This window comes from Gigantopelta aegis, unplaced genomic scaffold (assembly GCF_016097555.1).
Source record: "Gigantopelta aegis isolate Gae_Host unplaced genomic scaffold, Gae_host_genome ctg6067_pilon_pilon, whole genome shotgun sequence".
NCBI classification, from domain to species: Eukaryota; Metazoa; Mollusca; class Gastropoda; order Neomphalida; family Peltospiridae; genus Gigantopelta; species Gigantopelta aegis.
The window spans coordinates 1-19,573 of record NW_024534806.1 but is presented as its reverse complement, the minus strand read 5'-3'; the positions used below and the strand labels follow the sequence as shown (position 1 = coordinate 19,573).

General features: G+C 31.9%; 1 protein-coding gene and 1 pseudogene across 1 annotated transcript; both read left to right on the top strand.

Moving 5' to 3' along the window:
- The first annotated feature begins 12,410 nt into the window (after positions 1-12,410).
- On the top strand, positions 12,411-14,073 carry LOC121366522 (annotated as a pseudogene).
- A 646-nt stretch (positions 14,074-14,719) lies between these two features.
- LOC121366521 (gastric triacylglycerol lipase-like) lies at positions 14,720-17,572 on the top strand. The gene is given in 10 exon segments (XM_041490939.1): positions 14,720-14,770; positions 15,394-15,505; positions 16,222-16,340; positions 16,342-16,427; positions 16,537-16,605; positions 16,607-16,721; positions 17,126-17,206; positions 17,307-17,372; positions 17,448-17,514; positions 17,517-17,572. Coding segments are annotated over 10 exon segments (822 nt in total).
- Positions 17,573-19,573: the final 2,001 nt, after the last annotated feature.

Genomic DNA, 19,573 nt, shown 5'->3' with positions numbered 1-19,573 from the left:
TTTAAAACATTTTTTGGTCCTGAGTTTTTTGTTTCATTTAAAGCCTATTTTTCTTTTTATTTTTTTGTTGGGGATATCAGTTTTTGATTGAAATTTGACCAATGTACAATTAATCATATATATTACCTATAACTAATTACGGCTTCATACTTACTTATTTATCCTCCTTTTCCACACACACACATGGGGTTGTACAGCTGGGCCTTTGATCAATTGTGCTACGAATTGATTCTTCCAGCTATGATTGATTTTGCTCTCTCTCAATCTCAGCCCAGAAAAACTTTATTATGTTTGACATTCTCAGGCACAGTAATGGAGTTATTTGCATTTTTCATACAACCAAACTCCTTATGGTAAAAATCATAGAGTTTTATGCTCTAGCTCCAGTGACAACGATGGTCATAGGACGGAGAATGTTTGGATTTTTAGCAAAAATATTTCAAAGAATTTGAGGTAATTATATAGATTGTTATGTAGTGTGTTCCCACATTATGTTCTTTTCTGTGGTGTGTGTATAAAGAACAAAAGACCCTTTAATTACTGCCACAATTTTTTTTTATTTTAATAAATAGCCACTACTGGACATTGTAGGTGTTGGTGAATTTTTTTGCCAAGCAATGGTTTAATGGAAAAGTTTTGAGTGAAAAATTCTGCAGGGCATCTAATAAAGAGGCTCTGTGAGTGATTTCCTCTTTTTAATCTGTGATATTTTGATGAAAAGAATTTGAATGAGGTATATTAAAAAATTTAGTAAATGACAATCCCCCATTTCAATTTTTTAGAGTCGTATACCTATATATTTGGTCAGTACTCTGCTGGGACTTCAGTTCAAAAATTTAGCTCATGGTCACAGGGTATTCCTTAAAAACCTGAAGGGGGCATAAACCAAAGATATAATATTATGTCTTGCTATATTAGATGAAGAAACTCGGGAAAGTTTCAGATGTATGACTATGGATCTGCTGAAGCTAATCAACAACACTATAACATTGTGAGTTGGAGACTTACTGTTACCATATATAATCCTCTCTGCCCTTACTACTTACAAATCAAATCTGTAGCCTGTTTTTAGTCTAAACTAACCACTTCAATCCTAATATTGATGGCTTCAAACTTTGATGCCTATGAAATATTATGATACAAATCTAAAGTACTTACAGATTGTTTGATGAATTCTTGTGTCGGCAATACTGTGACACTGTAGAGGGTTAAAAAATGAAAATATAAAATGAGTTATACTTTGTGGTTATTGTTTATATTACGTAATGTTATAACTTGATTGACACATAATTTTAAGCAAATCATTACTTCCTCAGAGTAACACCTCCTCTTTATAATGTCACTAAGTTAACAGTACCTACTTTTCTTATTCACTGGTGGTAAGGACTGGCTAGCTGATCCACAAAGAGTTGCTGGGATTGATTTCAAAGATTCAAGGAGTCCATAAAGAACCATATCAATATTCCTGTATTATGAACATTTAGATTTTATTTGGGGCATTGATGCAGCCACTTCAAGTCTATAAGGTCCTCATTGATGATATACAAGAAAAAACTGTTAAGGATGGATCCACAACAAGGATTTGATCTTTAATTTTTTGTTCATTTGTTATTTTTTTGCTATATAATTTATACATATAAAATAATCATACATTTATCATTATATCATCAATATTCCAATTCAGTAGATTGGAAGTTATGAAGTGAAAGAAAATAATTATAACAACAACATTACTTTCCTATTAAAAGTTGAAAATTGTTATCCTTCGAACTTTAACTTTGAATAATTATCACCTGATCACACCACATGGCTAGTGATCAGCCTATCTAAGGTTCACACCCATCACTATTTGTGTGAGCTATCATCACACAGGATGGAGAGAAGATGTTTTACTGTTGTTTCTACTTGTTTCCTTTTATCCATATTAGTAGTTTGGAGATATAAAGAGTGACCACACCAGAGACCCCAGTAAGTCCAGGACATACTGAACGAATTTATTATTCTTTCTCTCATTTCAGTTGCAGCTAATTAGAAGTAATGGCTACCCATGGTGAAGAATATCATGGTTACTACTAATGATGGATATATTCCTTGGACTGCAGAGAATACCTTATGCAGAAAAGGAAATATAAGTAGTAAGTTTCTTCTTGTATTAGATTGTATGTTGTTCTAAAATATTATACCATCTATGTAAAAGACAGACTGTATATAACCATATATTGGGAGTTATTGACAAGAGTCTAAATTTTTATGATTTGGTAAACTGTTGATTTTGAAAAATTCTCTTAAAAACTTGGGCGCTCAGGAATTTACAGAACTTTCAACCTTATCCAAGATATGGTATAGCAAACTTGGTTTATTGTTCTGTTGGCTTGGCAAACAATGGACTGTTAAACTCACTATTAAAGTCACTCTTTCTATTGAAGGCTATGCTGTTATATCAGCTTAATTGCTATATAGAACTCTTTAATTATCAAATTATGGAAAATATTCACTCCTAATTTAATAAGGACAGCCTTTATAATTCCAGATGGTAAGTCTATAGTATGTCATAAAATAACAAGGTGTCCCCATGGTTTGTGTCATCCTATGGCTTTATAGTAATACCATACATAGTAGTCAGGTTAGACTTGGATGACCTGTTTTGGTAAGTTGTGATAGGATAATTTAGAACTGATGATTTATAACATTATTATGACATCTTATGAGAATATACTGTGTAGTAATCTATTACTAAGATTACATAGGACAATGGCCACATAATTATATCAGTAAGAGTAGAAGTATATTTGTCTCTCCTTTATAGATGGTACTAAACCAGTCATTTTCTTACAACATGGTCTACTTTGTTCAAGCACTAACTGGCTCTCTAATGGAAATAAAGGATAGCTTTTAGCTTTCTCTTAGCTGATGCTGGCTTTGATGTTTGGATGGGTAATGTCAGAGGTAATACATATTCTAGATATCATGTAGAATTTAAAATCCAGACAAAGACAGACGATTTGGGAATTCAGGTTAGAGTTTTTACTATAGCAGTGTCTGAAATAAATCCTACCATTATCAAAGTTACATTTTTATCTCTCTCTCTCTCTCTCTCAACAAAAACACCACACACACACATAACATACATGTACATAGCTTTGATGAACATTCACTAATTGATCTTCCGCTATGATTGACTTTGCCCTCTCAATCTCAGGCCAAGAAAAAAAATCTTTATTATGTTGGACATTCTCAGGGTACAATAATGGATTTGCTGGATTTTCCACGCAATCAGACGCTTGCATCAAAAAATCATAGAGTTTTATGCTCTAAAGCTCAGTCACTACTACTGCTTCCCATGCAAAAGGGACTCCTGAACATTTTTGCAAGATCATACAAAATTTTAGAGGTGACCAATACATGATAAGTATATGAAAAAGATAATTTATTAAACTTTATCTTTTTCACAGCGTTAGGGGCCACTACTGGACACTATGGTGTTGGTGGTGGAATTTGTTCCACACAAAGTTTTATAGACAAGATTGGTGAAGACTTCTGTAAACACTTCTTGAGGAAAAAATTTGTGGGGATATCCCCTTTTTTCTAATGTGTGGATTTGATGCAAAGAATTTGAATGAGGTAATGTGATAATTAGTTTACCATTCCATTTTATGGTCCCTCAATTTAGAGTCGTATACCTATATATTTGAGACATACTCCAGCTGGGACTTCAGTTCAAAATGTGATTCACTGGTCTCAGGTATATTTTTTAATTATAATACTTTCATTGACTATTGGTTCTCTTTTGCTATAGGAAGTTGTTTCTGGTGAGTTTCCAAATGTATGACTATTGGATCTTCTGAAGTCAATCGACACAAAATTATAATGGCAGTGTGAGTTAATTAACTAACTTTCTATGTGTAGATTGTCTTGTTAAGGTTCATAGCAACATAATCTTTGGATGTTCATCTATTTATCTTTGATGTATCTTCCTACTTCCAGAAAACACCTCCTCTTTTATAATGTCACTAAGTTAAAAAAACAGTACCTATTTTCTATTCACTGGTAGTCACGATTGGCTAGCGATCCACAAGATGTTGCTGAATTGATTCCAAAGATGTCAAGGAGTCATAAAAGAACCATATCAACTATTCCTTATTATGAACATTTAGATTTTATTTGGGGCATTGATGCAGCCACTCAAGTCTATAAGGTCATCATTGAGGATCTAAAGAATAACCTTGGAAATAAAATAACAAATACTTTGTAGAGACTGTTAAATTTATTTCAATTTCTAACTCTTTTAAAAAAAAAAAAAAAAAATTGCTTTTTTATTACGCAATTTATATTTAAAATCTGAATAGACGTTTTCTTGGTCACGCCCAAAATTAATAATAGTGCATGAGACATTTTTAGAGATGGAGAGAGGATATTTGATACTGTTTCTAATTATTTGCTTTTTTAACTTTGGGAATAGTTTATCCAACCTTAGAGAGTGACCCACCTGAGGCTCATTACCCTCCAGTAAGTCGAAGATTCTAATAAAATAAAGCATCATTCTCTCTCTCTCATTTCAGTTACAGCTCATTAAAACTAATGGCTATCCTGGTGAAAATACATGTTTACTACTAGTGATGGATATATTCTTACAATACAAGAATACCATATGGCAGAAAGGGAAATACAAGTAAGGAACTAAACAGTTAGTATGTACAATGTTATAATATTAGTGTGCAACAATAAAGGGGGGGGGGGGGGGGGAACTATACTTGTTTACAGATAATAGTATTCTTTTTTGAAATGCTTATAATCTGTTGGTATTTTCATATAGAGTTTATGACAGACCTCTCACAATGAATTTAATACCTTAATGATTCTTTTATTCCAAGAATACATTTTGTGTCAAAATTTTTACTTATGAATAGCAACTTAAGTGTTTTCTGATTGTGATTTCTTGATTTTCTAATGTGACATTTGATGAGGAGCATACAAGATTTTTCTGAAATCTGACTTGTTTTTGCTTTAGCCTTAAAAAAATTATATATTGTGAAAAAATCACATGTCTCTATAGTATTACCATACATAGTCAAGTTAGATATGCATGAGCTGTTTTAGCAGAAGTTGTAAGTTGTGTGACAGTAACAACAATGACAATGTTTTAAAGAAGACACTAGTTTTATGACATAAGATTAGATAACACTGGTCAATAGCAGCGCAAGTGACCTTAAGAAAGTTGTAACTTTTAGTTTTGACTAACAACTGTGACTTATTGGATACCTAACTATAATGTTGGTATTATAAAACAATAGAACCCTCACATATACAATTTATAATATTTTATTTTTTATAGATGGTACTAAACCAGTCATTTTCTTACAACATGGTCTACTTTGTTCAAGCACTAACTGGCTATCTAATGGAAATAGGGATAGCTTTGCATTTCTCTTAGCTGATGCTGGCTTTGATGTTTGGATGGGTAATGTTAGAGGTAATACATAGTCCAGACATCATGTTAAATTGAATCCAGACAAGGACAAGACAATATTGGGAATTCAGGGTTAGCATTTTACTAATAGAGTTCATAAAGTGAATAAACAGTGAATAAACAACGAAAGATTATTTTTGTAAACTGTTTTGTTAGTACAACAAAATGATATTGAACAGACAATGTAAACAAGCATTAAATAGAGGGAGGATAAAACAATTCTAAACAAGGCAATTTTCTGACTGACACAGATTTTATAGTTAATACTAATATCTTCTGTAAGTATTTATATCTCCTTCCCTTATTACATTAGTTTTTGATGAGCATGCATGTTCTTATAGATCTACCTACCATGCTAGACTGCACCCTTGATATCTCAAGTGCTACCCCAACTTGATTTTGTAAGCCACTTATGAGGCATCATAATTGTGTTTGCTTGTTAAATAGAAATCAAAGTCTGGCATTGAAAGTGTAAGCATTTTATGCTCTAGCTGTTAAGTATTTTAAAGGAAACTAAAACTTATATCTGATTATTCTGAATTCATTGAGGTATGTTCTTTCTCTCTCTCTCTCTCTTTCCCACACACACACACACACACACACATGCACACACATGGACACAGCTTGATGAACATTCACTAATTGATCTTCCAGCTATGATTGACTTGCCCCTCTCAATCTCAGGCCAAGAAAAACTTTATTTATGTTGGACCATTCTCAGGGCACAATGATGGATTTGCTGGGTTTCACAAAATCAGACGCTTGACATCAAAAATCATAGAGTTTTTATCCTCTAGCTCCAGTTACTATGTTTCCCATATAAAAGGATTGTTTTCAATTATAGCAAGATTAGACAAATTTTGCAGAGGTGACTGGTAGCTATGCATGTGGTGTCTGTCCGTGTGTGTAATAAATCTTTTTATAACTTTACTTCACTATTATTTTTATATAATTTTTATGCATAGCCACTACTAACATTGTTGGTTGTTGTGAATTTGTTCCAAACAAAGTTTTTATAGACAAGATGGTAAAGATTTGTGTAAAGCATCTATCGAAGAAGTCTGTGGTGATGTCCTTTTTCTAATCTGTGGATTTGAATGAAAAGAACTTGGATTATGTAACTTTTAATAAATTAATTAAATGTTCATTATGTTTTATTATAGAGTCGTATACCTATATATTTGGGTCATACTCCAGCTGGGACATCAGTTCAAAATGTGATTCACTGGTCTCAGGTATCTAAAACATACTTAAAATATGTATTCTGTAAATAAATTGAAATGACAAGACTTTATTTTAGAATTATTGGATTTCTTATTTTTTGTTTAGATGGTTAATTCTGGTAAGTTTCAGATGTATGATTATGGATCTGCTGAAGCTAATGAACAACCATTATGATGGAAGTGTGAGTTGAACTAACATGCTGTTTGTATTTGACCATTTAGTATTTTGACTTAAATCTGTTCCACCTTTTATTCCAGAGTACACCTCCTTTTTATGATGTCACTAAGTTAACAGTACCTACTTTTCTATTCTCTGGCAGTCAGGATTGGCTAGCTGATCCACAAGATGTTGCTGGATTGATTCCAAAGATTCAAGGAGTCATAAAGAACCATATCAAATTCCTTACTATGACCATTTAGATTTTATTTGGGGCATTGATGCAGCCAGTAAAGTCTATAAGGTCATCATTGATATATAAGAATAACCTGAAATAAAATAACAGGTTTTTTAAATACCTGTTAAATTTATTTCAATTTCTGTGAGAAACGTTTTTATTACACAATTTATATTTAAAAATCTGAATAGACGTTTCTTGGTCACTTCAATAGACCATTTCACGTACTAATTTTAATATCCTGTCGGCCATTTTGGTGAACCATGTACAGTGGTAAACTGTACAGTTTGTTGGATGTTCTGCTAGGATTGATCGGAATAAACGCGACATGTTGCAATTGTATCGATTGGTATATACTGTGCTACTGCAAAATTAGCAACATTTACAAAGGGGAAAAGGCAGCTCAGCTCACTAGTGTGGAAGTTGAATAGACCTGAAGCATTGCCAATGTACGAATACACGTAGACGAGTTAGTGCTACCCAGCCAATTGATTACCTTAAATATCTAAAAAACGAATACCACCAATCCTTGACATGCAGTAACTGTTAGTTGTTGTCTTTATAATATTTGTGATTCAGTTGTACCGTTTGATTAATAATAAAATAATGAAACGGAACTTGATTAATTATAAATTTTATACTACAGCTGATCAGCTTTCTTTAGTAGCTCATAGTACCTAACTGAAGATTTGATTTCTCATAGAGATCAGACAGTAGTACTGGGGCTGGTAAGTCAGGTGCCAGCAATGAAAGCATCACAAAATTCAGGAAGAATAGAAATCAACGGTACTAACAAAGTTAAGAATGACACTTTTTCTTTGCTTTGGTTGCAAGTTAAACGATGCTTTCTTTTTTTTGTACTGGTAGTAAGTCTCCATCATGTGGCATCCTGCAGTGGCACACATCATGATGCTGTTTCCTTTTTTTTCCAGCAAATGAGATGTCCTCAGAGTGTGGAACAGACTTTACTGCTGATGGGCATAACCCACTAAGCACTTTTTTGTCCGTTACTGTTAAAGAGTCTCTACTATGGGGTTCGTTTGTGTCAAACTAAAAAGTTTATACGAGTATTTAATTTGTGCTATCTATTTATAAATCCTACAATAAATATAATAAATAACAAGAGAAATTATAAATGCACGTGGAAAATTTATAAATATGTTAGAGATTTGTAAAGGCAGTCACAAATTTATAATATCCAAGGATTTATTATACTGACAAGATAGCAATAAATACTGCTAGAACTTATAAATATTGCTAGGAATTTATAAATACAGTAGATATTTATAAATGACGCCGTGATTAATAAATCCAGTACTATTTTGTAACTTTTAGACAGAGGGCTAAAAATATCCAAGGGGTACACGCACACACACACACACACACTCTCTTGCTTCTCTCTCTCTCCTCCTATGTAACCATTCTGTCTATTGTTCCCTTCTGTATCCATCCACTGTCGATGTGTTCATTAATATAATTATTTATACAAACATCTATCCATCTAACCCCTCTATGGATTCAGCCTCATCTTTTTATTAATGACAGTACACTGCTATGTGGAAATTCATTCGTTCCATATCTATTGGTTAATTCCATTATTATCCACTTATTTATTAATTTATCTATCTATACATGTTCATACTAATCTATTAGTCATACTAATCTTAGTTGTTGATCTCTGCCTTCTTTTGTACATGGATTAGACCCTTTATTTTTTCATTTAAATGAAGTATTGGTAATTGGTGGTGACATACTTCTTTTTTTGCATGTAATGTACTTTATTTTGATAGCCATTATTATGCCTATGTCATTTCTGTTTCTTCACACCATTCATTAATATCTGATTTTATTTGATTATAATGTTTATCATAGTCATAAACTAACAGATGGTTTGACTTATATATTCTAAACACTATGTTTTGGTAAATTAATATTGCTTTTTCTCTCCCTGTTAACAATTTGTTTTAATAACTACATTACATTGATATTTTTGGTGTTAAACTACCTAATCTAGTTATAATAACATGTCAGTCAACATGTGTTTGAGCTTCAACCAACTTAGTTTATCTAAAACACTTAACCCAAGTTTAGTTAAAGTTACCCAGGAGTGTCACTTCAACTACATGTGGTTAATATAACCAATTTGTATTGTAGTTATACAACCATTGTGGGTAGTTTCAACTCTGTGTTTTTTGCTGTGTGCATCAATCTATCTATCTATTCACTCCTTAATTTTATTCAGCTATGTATTATTTTTTCATCTTCATCAGAATACTCACAGCAATTGCCAGCTTTTATGTGTTGATGTTTTAAAAAATCTGAAAACATACCTGACATCAAAAGACTACAAAATATGCAACCCAACTTCAAATAACAGTGATTTACACAAACAAATAGAGCTTGTTACTCTTTGGTATTTACTGATACACAGGAAAACACTTTTATTAATTGTTGAAATATAGATAGGTAGTTAATCCTCAATTTCTGAGTCAATAGAGGATAAAAAAATGCTTGAGCTTGTAGGAATTATCAAGATCTTTGTGTTTGATGCTTAGAAAATAACAAATTGATGTTAAAGGAGATAGTTGGAAGCTATAAATGGATGAGTAATGCGGAATTGTAAGAGATAACAGTCATGATCTTGAATTTGAGGCTCCATTTAAGGCTTCATTCAGTTGTAGATATTGTTGATGTTAGAAGTGAGTGTAAGAGAAAGCAGATCATTTCAAATTGCAATATAATCTAGTCAATACCATCACCATAAAAGGAAACTAGATAATCATGACAAAGAAAGTACATTGATTATAACCAATAAAAATGGGGTAAAGCCTTGCAGAACACTTTATTACAATGTAGGTCAAGAACTTTAAAAAAAGTACTTCATATAGATAGATCATTTATGACATGGGGCAAGAACATCTTATTCTAGAACATCTTTCCAATTGACTTTCAAGAAGTTGAGGATTAACTATCTATCTAAGTCACTTTCAACTATTGATAAAATTGTTTTCCCTGTATATTGGTATATACCAAGAGTAACAGCCTCTATGTTTTTTGTGTAAATTACTGTTATTTGAAAGTTAGGTTGCATATGTTGTAGTCTTTCATGTCAGGTATGTTTTCAGATTTCTTATAAAAATCAATACATAAATCTGCAGTTGCTGTGAGTATTAATCTGATGGAAGATGAAAAATTAATACATAGGAGAATAAAATTAAGAGTGAATAAATAGATAGATTGATGCATGAATGTACAAAAGAAGGCAGGGGATCGATCAACTAAAAGATTAGTACTATTAATAGATTAGTATGAAACATGTATAGATAGATGAATTAATAAATATAGTGGATAATAATGAATTAACCAATAGATATGGAACGAATGAATTTCCACATAGCAGTGTACTGTCATTAATAAAAAGATGAGGCTGAGTCATAGAGGGGTTATATGGATAGATGTTTGTATAAATAATTATATTAATGAACACATCGACAGTTTGGATGGATACAAGAGGGAACAATAGACAGAATGGTTACATAGGAGAGAGAGAGAGAGAGCAAGAGAGTGTGTGTGCGTGTACCCTTGGATATTTTTTTAACCCTCTGTCAAAAGTTACAAAATAGTACTAATCACGGCGTCATTTATAAATATCTACTGTATTTATAAATTCCTAGCAATATTTTAAGTTCTCAGCAGTATTTATTGCTATCTTGTCAGTATTAATAAATCCTTGGATATTTATAAATTTGTACTGACTGCCTTTACAAATCTCTAACATTATTTATAAATTCCCACGTGCATTTATAAATTTTCTCTTGTTATTTATTATATTTATTGTAGGATTTATAAATAGATAGCACAAATTAAATACGTATAACTTTTTTAGTTTTGACACAAACGGCGCCCCATATTCTACGTTGAAACTCCACTGGCAATAACTCAAATTAATGATGCAACATGTGAACATGTTTTCTCCCAAACCACCCTACAGTCACAGTGTCCAGTAATATCTGCCCATCTTTCATAGCTATGACCCCACGGTCACAGTGGCTTATCATTAAGTTGTTGTGAATGATTTACCTCTATGATACTATCCGTTTGTCACCAGAACATTTCTCACTGAGCCTTTCACAAAGTTTTGGTAACAGTCCAAACTATTATACTTTAGCATGTCCTTGTCTGTGGTAGTATTAAATATATACAAACGTTGGCACGAGTCACTGACTAACTGGAGCTTCTCTTTGTATCTTTTTTCTCGACAAAGAGTCTGTTATCACTTGCGTAATACCTAGGTTAGCACGGTTTGCTATTCAGGAAGTAGGATGGGTTGTAGGGGTCTTGCATAGAGACATTGTAGAACATGGAGAGAGGATATTTGATACTGTTTTCTAATTATTGGGCTTTTTTAACTCTGGGAATAGTTACCCAGATTTAAAGAGTGACCCACCTGAGGCTCATTACACTCCAGTAAGTTCAAGATTATAATAAAGAAAAGTATCATTCTCTCTCTCATTTCAGTTACAGCTCATTAAAACGAATGGCTATCCTGGTGAAGAATACAATGGTTACTACTAGTGAATGGATATATTCCTTACAATGCAAAGAATACCATATGGCAGAAAGGGAAATACAAGTAAGGAACTAACAGTTAGTATGTACAATGTTATAATGTTATGTGCAACAATAAAGGGAACTATACTTGTTTTACAGATAATAGTACTTCTTTTTGAAATGCGTATAATCTGTTGGTATTTTCAATATAGACTTTATGACAGACCTCTCACATGAATTTAATACCTTAAATGATTCTTTTAATGCAAGCATACACTGTATGTCAAAAGTTAATACTTAATGGAATGTGAATAGCAACTTAAGTGTTTCTGATTGTGATTTCTTGATTTTAGTGTGACATTTGATGAGAGCATACAAGATTTTTTTCTGAAATCTGGCTTGTTTTGCTTTAGCCTTAAGAAATTCTACATTGTGAGAAATCATATATCACATGTCCCTATAGTATTACCATACATAGTTTTACGCATGAGCTGTAGTTGTAAATGTGAAAGGTAACAAACAACATTAACAATGTTTTTAGTTTATGACATAAGATTAGACAATGCTGGTCAATGAACTTTCAGGTAAATAGCAAGTGATCTTTAAAAAGTTGTAACTTTTTAGTTTGACTAACCTCTAGACAAATATTAACAACTGGATACCTAACTATAATGTTGGTATTATAAAACAATAGAACCCTCACAATACTAATTTATGATGTTTTTATTTTTTCTTCATTCTCTAGATGGTACTAAACCGTCATTTTCTTACAACATGGTCTACTTGTGTTCAAGCACTAACTGGCTATCTAATGGAATAGAGGATAGCTTTGCATTTCTCTTAGCTGATGATGGCTTTGATGTTTGGATGGGGTAATGTTAGAGGTAATACATATTCTAGACATCATGTTAAATTGAATCCAGACAAAGACAAACAATATTGGGAATTCAGGTTAGCATTTTACTAATGAGTTCATAAAGTGAATAAACAATAAAATATATATTTTGTAAACTGTTCTGTTAGTACAACAAAATGAAATTGAACAGACATGTAAACAAGCATTGAATAGAGAGAGGGCAAATTCTAACAAGGGCAATTTTTCTGCTGACACAGATTTATAGTTAATACTGATAGATATCTTCTGTAGTATTTATATCTCCTTCCCTTATTACATTAGTTTTGGATGAGCATGCATGTTCTTATAAATCTACCTACCATGCTAGACGGATTATTCTGAATTCATTGAAGTATGTTCTTTCTCTCTCTCACACACACACACATGCACACATGTACACAGCTTTGATGAACATTCACTAATTGATCTTCCAGCTATGATTGACTTTGCACTCTCAATCTCAGGCCAAGAAAAACTTTATTATGTTGGACATTCTCAGGGTACAATGATGGGATTTGCTGGGTTTTCACACAATCAGACACTTGCATCAAAAATCATAGAGTTTTATGCTCTAGCTCCAGTTACTACTGTTTCCCATATAAAAGGATTGTTTTTAATTTTAGCAAGAACAAGAATATACAAACTTTAGAGGTGACCAATATATGATAAGTATATGAAAAATACAATTTATTAAACTTTTACCTTTTACACATATAGAGGTGATTGGTAGCTGTGTGTGTGTGTGTGTGATAAATCTTTTTTATAACTTTACTTCACTATTATGTTTTTATATAATTTTTATGCATAGCCACTAATGGACTTGTTGGTGTTGGTGAATTTGTTCCAAGCAAAAGTTTTATAGACAAGATTGGTGAAGACTTGTGTAAAGCATCTATTAAAAGAATCTGTGGTGGCGTAATTTTTCTAATCTGTGGATTTGATGAAAAGAACTTGAATTATGTAACTTAAATAATTAATTAAATATTCATTATATTTATATAGAGTCGTATACCTATATATTTGGGTCATACTCCCAGCTGGGACATCAGTTCAAAATATGATTCACTGGTCTCAGGTATCTAAAACATACTTAAAATGTATTCTTTAAAATAAATTGCAGTGACAAGACTTTTATTTTTGTTTTAGATGATTAATTCTGGTAAGTTTTCAGATGTATGATTATGGATGTACTGAATCTAATGAACAACATTATAATGGAAGTGTGAGTTCAACTAACATGCTGTTTGTATTTGAAACTTACCCATTGACTTAAATCTGTTCCACCTTTTCCTCTAGAGTACACCTCATTTTTATGATGTCACTAAGTTAACAGTACCTACTTTTCTATTCTCTGGGAGTCAGGATTGGCTAGCTGATCACAAGATGTTGCTGAATTGATTCCAAAGATTCAAGTGAGTCATAAAGAACCATATCAACATTCCTTATTATGAACATTTAGTTTTTATTTGGGGCATTGATGCAGCCAGTAAAGTCTATAAGGTCATCATTGAGGATATAAAGAATAACCTGGAAATAAAATAACAAATACTTTGTAGAGCTGTTAAATTTATTTCAATTTCTAACTCTTGTAAGATTACACAATTTATATTTGAATAGACATTTTCTTGGTCACGCCTAAATTAATAATAGTGCATAGAGACATTGTAGAACATGAAGAGAGGAATTTGAATACTGTTAACAATAATAGTATTTTCTTTGAAATGCTTATAATCTATTGATATTTCAATATAGACTTTATAACCAGACCTCTCACATGAATTTAATACCTTAAATGATTCTTTTAATGCAAGCATACACTGTATGTCAAAAGTTAATACTTAATGGAATGTGAATAGCAACTTAAAAATAAATGTTTTCTGATTGTGATTTCTTGATTCTAATGTGACAGTCCTTTTTCTAATCTGTGGATTTGATGAAAAGAACTTGAATTATGTAACAAATTAATGAAATATTCATTATATTATTTATAGAGTCGTATACCTATATATTTGGGTCATACTCCAGCTGGGACATCAGTTCAAAATGTGATTCACTGTCTCAGGTATCTAAAACATACTTAAAATAGTGTATTCTGTAAAATAAATTGCAATGACAAAGACTTTTTATTTTTGTTAGAATTATTGGTTTTCTTATTTTTGTTTAGATGATTAATTCTGGTAAGTTTCAGATGTATGATTATGGATCTGCTGAATCTAATGAAGAACATTATAATGGAAGTGTGAGTTGAACTAACATGCTGTTTGTATTTGAAACTTACTCATTTAGTATTTTGACTTAAATCTGTTCCACCTTTTCCTCCAAGTACACCTCCTTTTTATGATGTCACTAGTTAACAGTACCTACTTTTCTATTCTCTGGCAGTCAGGATTGGCTAGCTGATCCACAAGATGTTGCTAGATTGATTCCAAAGATTCAAGGAGTCATACAAGAACCCATATCAATATTCCTTACTATGACCATTTAGATTTTATTTGGGCATTGAGGCAGCCAGTAAAGTCTATAAGTCATCATTGATGAAAAATATAACCTGGAAATAAAATAACAGATTTTTTTAATACTTTGTAGAGCTGGTAATTTATTTCAATTTCTGTGAGAAACGTTTTTATCACACAATTTATATTTAAAAATCGTTTTCTTGGTCACGCCCAAAATCAATAATAGTGCAAAGAGACATTGTAGAGCATGGAGAGAGGAATATTTGATACTGTTTCTAATTATTTACTTTTTTAACTCTGGGAATAGTTACCCAGATTTAAAGAGTGACCCACCTGAGGCTCATTACACTCCAGTTAGTGCAAGATTATAATGAAAGAAAGTATCATTCTCTCTCTCTCATTTCAGTTACAGCTCATTAAAACTAAGGGCTATCCTGGTGAAGAATACAATGTTACTACTAGTGATGGATATATTCTTACAATGCAAAGAATACCATATGGCAGAAAGGGAAATACAAGTAAGGAAACTAACCAGTTAGTATGTACAATGTTATAATGTTATGGTGCAACAATAAAGGGGACTATACTTGGGTTTTACAGATAATAGTACTTCTTTTGAAATGCTTATAATCTATTGGTATTTCGATATAGAATTTATGACAGACCTCTAACATGAATTTTAATACCTTAAATGATTCTTTTAATGCAAACATATACCTGTATGTCAAAAGTTTATACTTAATGGAATGTGAATAGCAACTTAAGTGTTTTGTGATTTCTTGATTTTAATGTGACATTTGATGAGAACATACAAGATGTTCTTCGACCTGTTTTGCTTTAGTCTTAACAAATTCTGTTTTGCTTTAGTAATAAATTCAGTTTTTGCTGTAGTCTTAATAAATTCTATATTGAGAGAAATCATATACCACATGTCCCCTATAGTATTACCTTACATGGTCAAGTTAGATATTCATGAACTGTAGTTGTAAGTGTGAAAGGTAACAAACATTAATAATGTTTTTAGTTTATGACATAAGGTTAGATAACACTGGTCAATGAACTTTCAGATAAAAGCAAGTGATCTTAAGAAAGTTGTTAATCTTTGACTAACCTCTAGACAAATATTAACAACTGTGACTTATTGTATACCTAACTATATATGTTGGTATTATAAAAACAATAACACCACACAATACTAATTTATAATATTTTTATTTTCTTCTCTCCTTTATAGATGGTACTAAACCAGTCATTTTCTTACAACATGGTCTACTTTGTTCAAGCACTAACTGGCTCTCTAATGGAATAGAGGATAGCTTTGCATTTCTCTTAGCTGATGCTGGCTTTGATGTTTTGGATGGGTAATGTCAGAGGTAATACATATTCCAGACATCATGTTAAATTGAATCCAGACAAAGACAAACGATTTTGGGAATTCAGGTTAGAGTTTTACTATGGCAGTCTCTGAATAAATAATACCATTATCAAAGTTACATTTTATCTCTCTCTCTCTCTCTCTCACACACACACACACACACATGTACATAGCTTTTGATGAACATTCACTAATTGATCTTCCATCTATGATTGACTTTGCACTCTCAATCTCAGCCAAGAAAACTTTATTATGTTGGACATTCTCAGGGTACAATGATGGGATTTGCTGGATTTTCACACAATCAGACGCTTGCATCAAAAATCATAGAGTTTTATGCTCTAGCTCCAGTTACTACTGTTTCCCACATAAAAGATTGTTTTTAATTTTTAGCAAGAAACAAGAATATACAAAATTTTAGAGGTGACCAATATATGATAAGTATATGAAAAATACAATTTATTAAACTTTACCTTTTACACATTAGAGGTGATTGGTAGCTGTGTGTGTGTGATAAATCTTTTTATAACTTTACTTCACTATTATTTTATATAATTTTATACATAGCCACTAATGGACATTGTTGGTGTTGTGAATTTGTTCCAAGCAACAGTTTTATAGACAAGATTGGTGAAGACTTGTGTAAGCATCTATTGAAGAAATCTGTGGGTGTGACGCAATTTTTCTAATCTGTGGATTTGATGAAAGAACTTGAATTATGTAACTTTAATAAATTAATTAAATATCATTATATTTATTATAGAGTCGTATACCTATATATTTGGGTCATACTCCAGCTGGGACCTCAGTTCAAAATGTGATTCACGGTCTCAGGTATCTAAAACATACTTAAAATATGTATTCTTTAAAATAAATTGAAATGACAAAGATTTTTATTTTTGTTTAGAATTATTGGTTTTCTTATTTTTGTTTAGATGATTAATTCTGGTAAGTTTCAGATGTATGATTATGGATCTGCTGAATCTAATGAAGAACATTATAATGGAAGTGTGAGTTGAACTAACATGCTGTTTGTATTTGAAACTTACTCATTGACTTAAATCTGTTCCCACCTTTTCTTCCAGAGTACACCTCCTTTTTATGATGTCACTAAGTTAACAGTACCTACTTTTCTATTCTCTGGCAGTCAGGATTGCTAGCTGATCCACAAGATGTTGCTGAATTGATTCCAAAGATTCAGGAGTCATAAGAGACCATATCAACCCTTCCTTATTATGAACATTTAGATTTTATTTGGCATTGATGCAGCCATAAAGTCTATAAGGTCATCATTGATGATATAATGAATAACCTGGAAATAAAATAACAGATTTTTAAATACTTTGTAGAGCTGTTAAATTTATTTCAATTGCTACTCTTTTGTAAGAAATGTTTTTTTATTACGCAATTTATATTTAAAATCTGATAAGACTTTTTCTTGTCACGCCCAAAATTAATGATTAGTGCATAGAGACATCGTAGAGCATGGAGAGAGGATATTTGATACTGTTTCTAGTTATTTGCTTTTTTAACTTTGGGAATAGTTATCCAGAATTTAAAGAGTGACCCACGAAGCTCATTACACTCCAGTAAGTCGAAGATTATAATAAAATAAGCATCATTCTCTCTCCTCATTTCAGTTACAGCTCATTAAAGCTAATGGCTATCCTGGTGAAGAATACAATGTTACTACTATCGCGATGGAATATTCTTACAATGAAAAAGAATACCATATGGCAGAAAAGGAAATACAAGTAGGAACTAACAGTTAGTATGTACAATGTTATAATGTTACATTGCAACAATAAAGGGGGACTATACTTGTTTTACAGATAATATTGCTTCCTTGGAAATACTTATAATCTGTTGGTATTTCAGTATAGAGTTTATGACAGACCCCTAACATGAATAATACCTTAAGTGATTCTTTTGATCCAAGCATAACATTGTGTGTCAAAATTTTTACTTATGAAAGCAACTTATGTGTTTCTGATTGTGATTTATTGATTCTAATGGGAATTGTGACATTAGATGGAGAGATACAAGATGTTTTCTGAAATCTGACCTGTTTTGCTTTAGCCTTTTAAAAATTATATATTGTGAAAAATCACATGTCTCTATAGTATTACCATACATATCAAGTTAGATATGCATGAGGCTGTTTTAGCAGAATTTGTAAGTTGTGACAGTACAACAATGACAATGTTTTAAGACACTAGTTTTATGACATAAGTATTAGATAACACTGTCTTGAAACTTTCAGGTAGATAGCAGCGCGCAAGTGACCTTAAAAAGTTGTAACTTTTAGTTTTGACTAACAACTGTGACTTATTGGATACCTAACTGATAATGTTGGTATTATAAAACAATAAAATCCTCACAATATCAATTTATAATATTTTATTTTTCTTCACACTCTCTAGATAGTCACTAAACCAGTCATTTTTCTTACAACATGGTCTAATTTGTTCAGCACTAACTGCTTATCTAATGGAAAAAAAAAATAGAGGATAGCTTTGCATTTCTCTTAGCTGATGCTGGCTTTGCTGTTTGGATGGGTAAATGTTATGACGTAATCACATATCTAAAGACATCATGTTTAAATTGAATCCCAGACAAAGACAGACAATATTGGGAATTCAGGTTAGCATTTTACTAATGAGTTCATAAAGTGAATAAAACACGAAAGATTATTTTGTAAACTGTTTTTTGTTTAGTACAACAAAATGATATTGAACAGACAATGTAACAAGCATTAAATAGAGGGAGGGATAAATTCTACAAGGCAATTACAGATATCTTTGGTAGATATTATATCTCCTTCCCTTATTACATTAGTTTTTTGATGATCATGCAATGTTCTTATTGATCTATCTACCATTCTAGACTCATCCCTTTTAATCTCATTTGCACCAATTGATTTTGTAGCCACTTAAAGCACCATAATTGGTTTTGATTGGTAAAGAATCAAAGTCTGCATTGACAGGTGTAACAGTTTATATCTTATTATTCTGAATTCATTGAGGTAGTTTCTTCCCCCCCCCCTTCTTTCCCTCCTCCTCTTCCCCCCCCCCCAACACACCCACCACACCAAACCCAAACACAAATTTTTCCAAATTTGATGACTTTCCTTACTCCCCCCCCCCCGGCCAAGAAAAACTTTATTATGTTGGACTTCCAGGGAACAATAATGGATTTGCTGGGTTTTCAC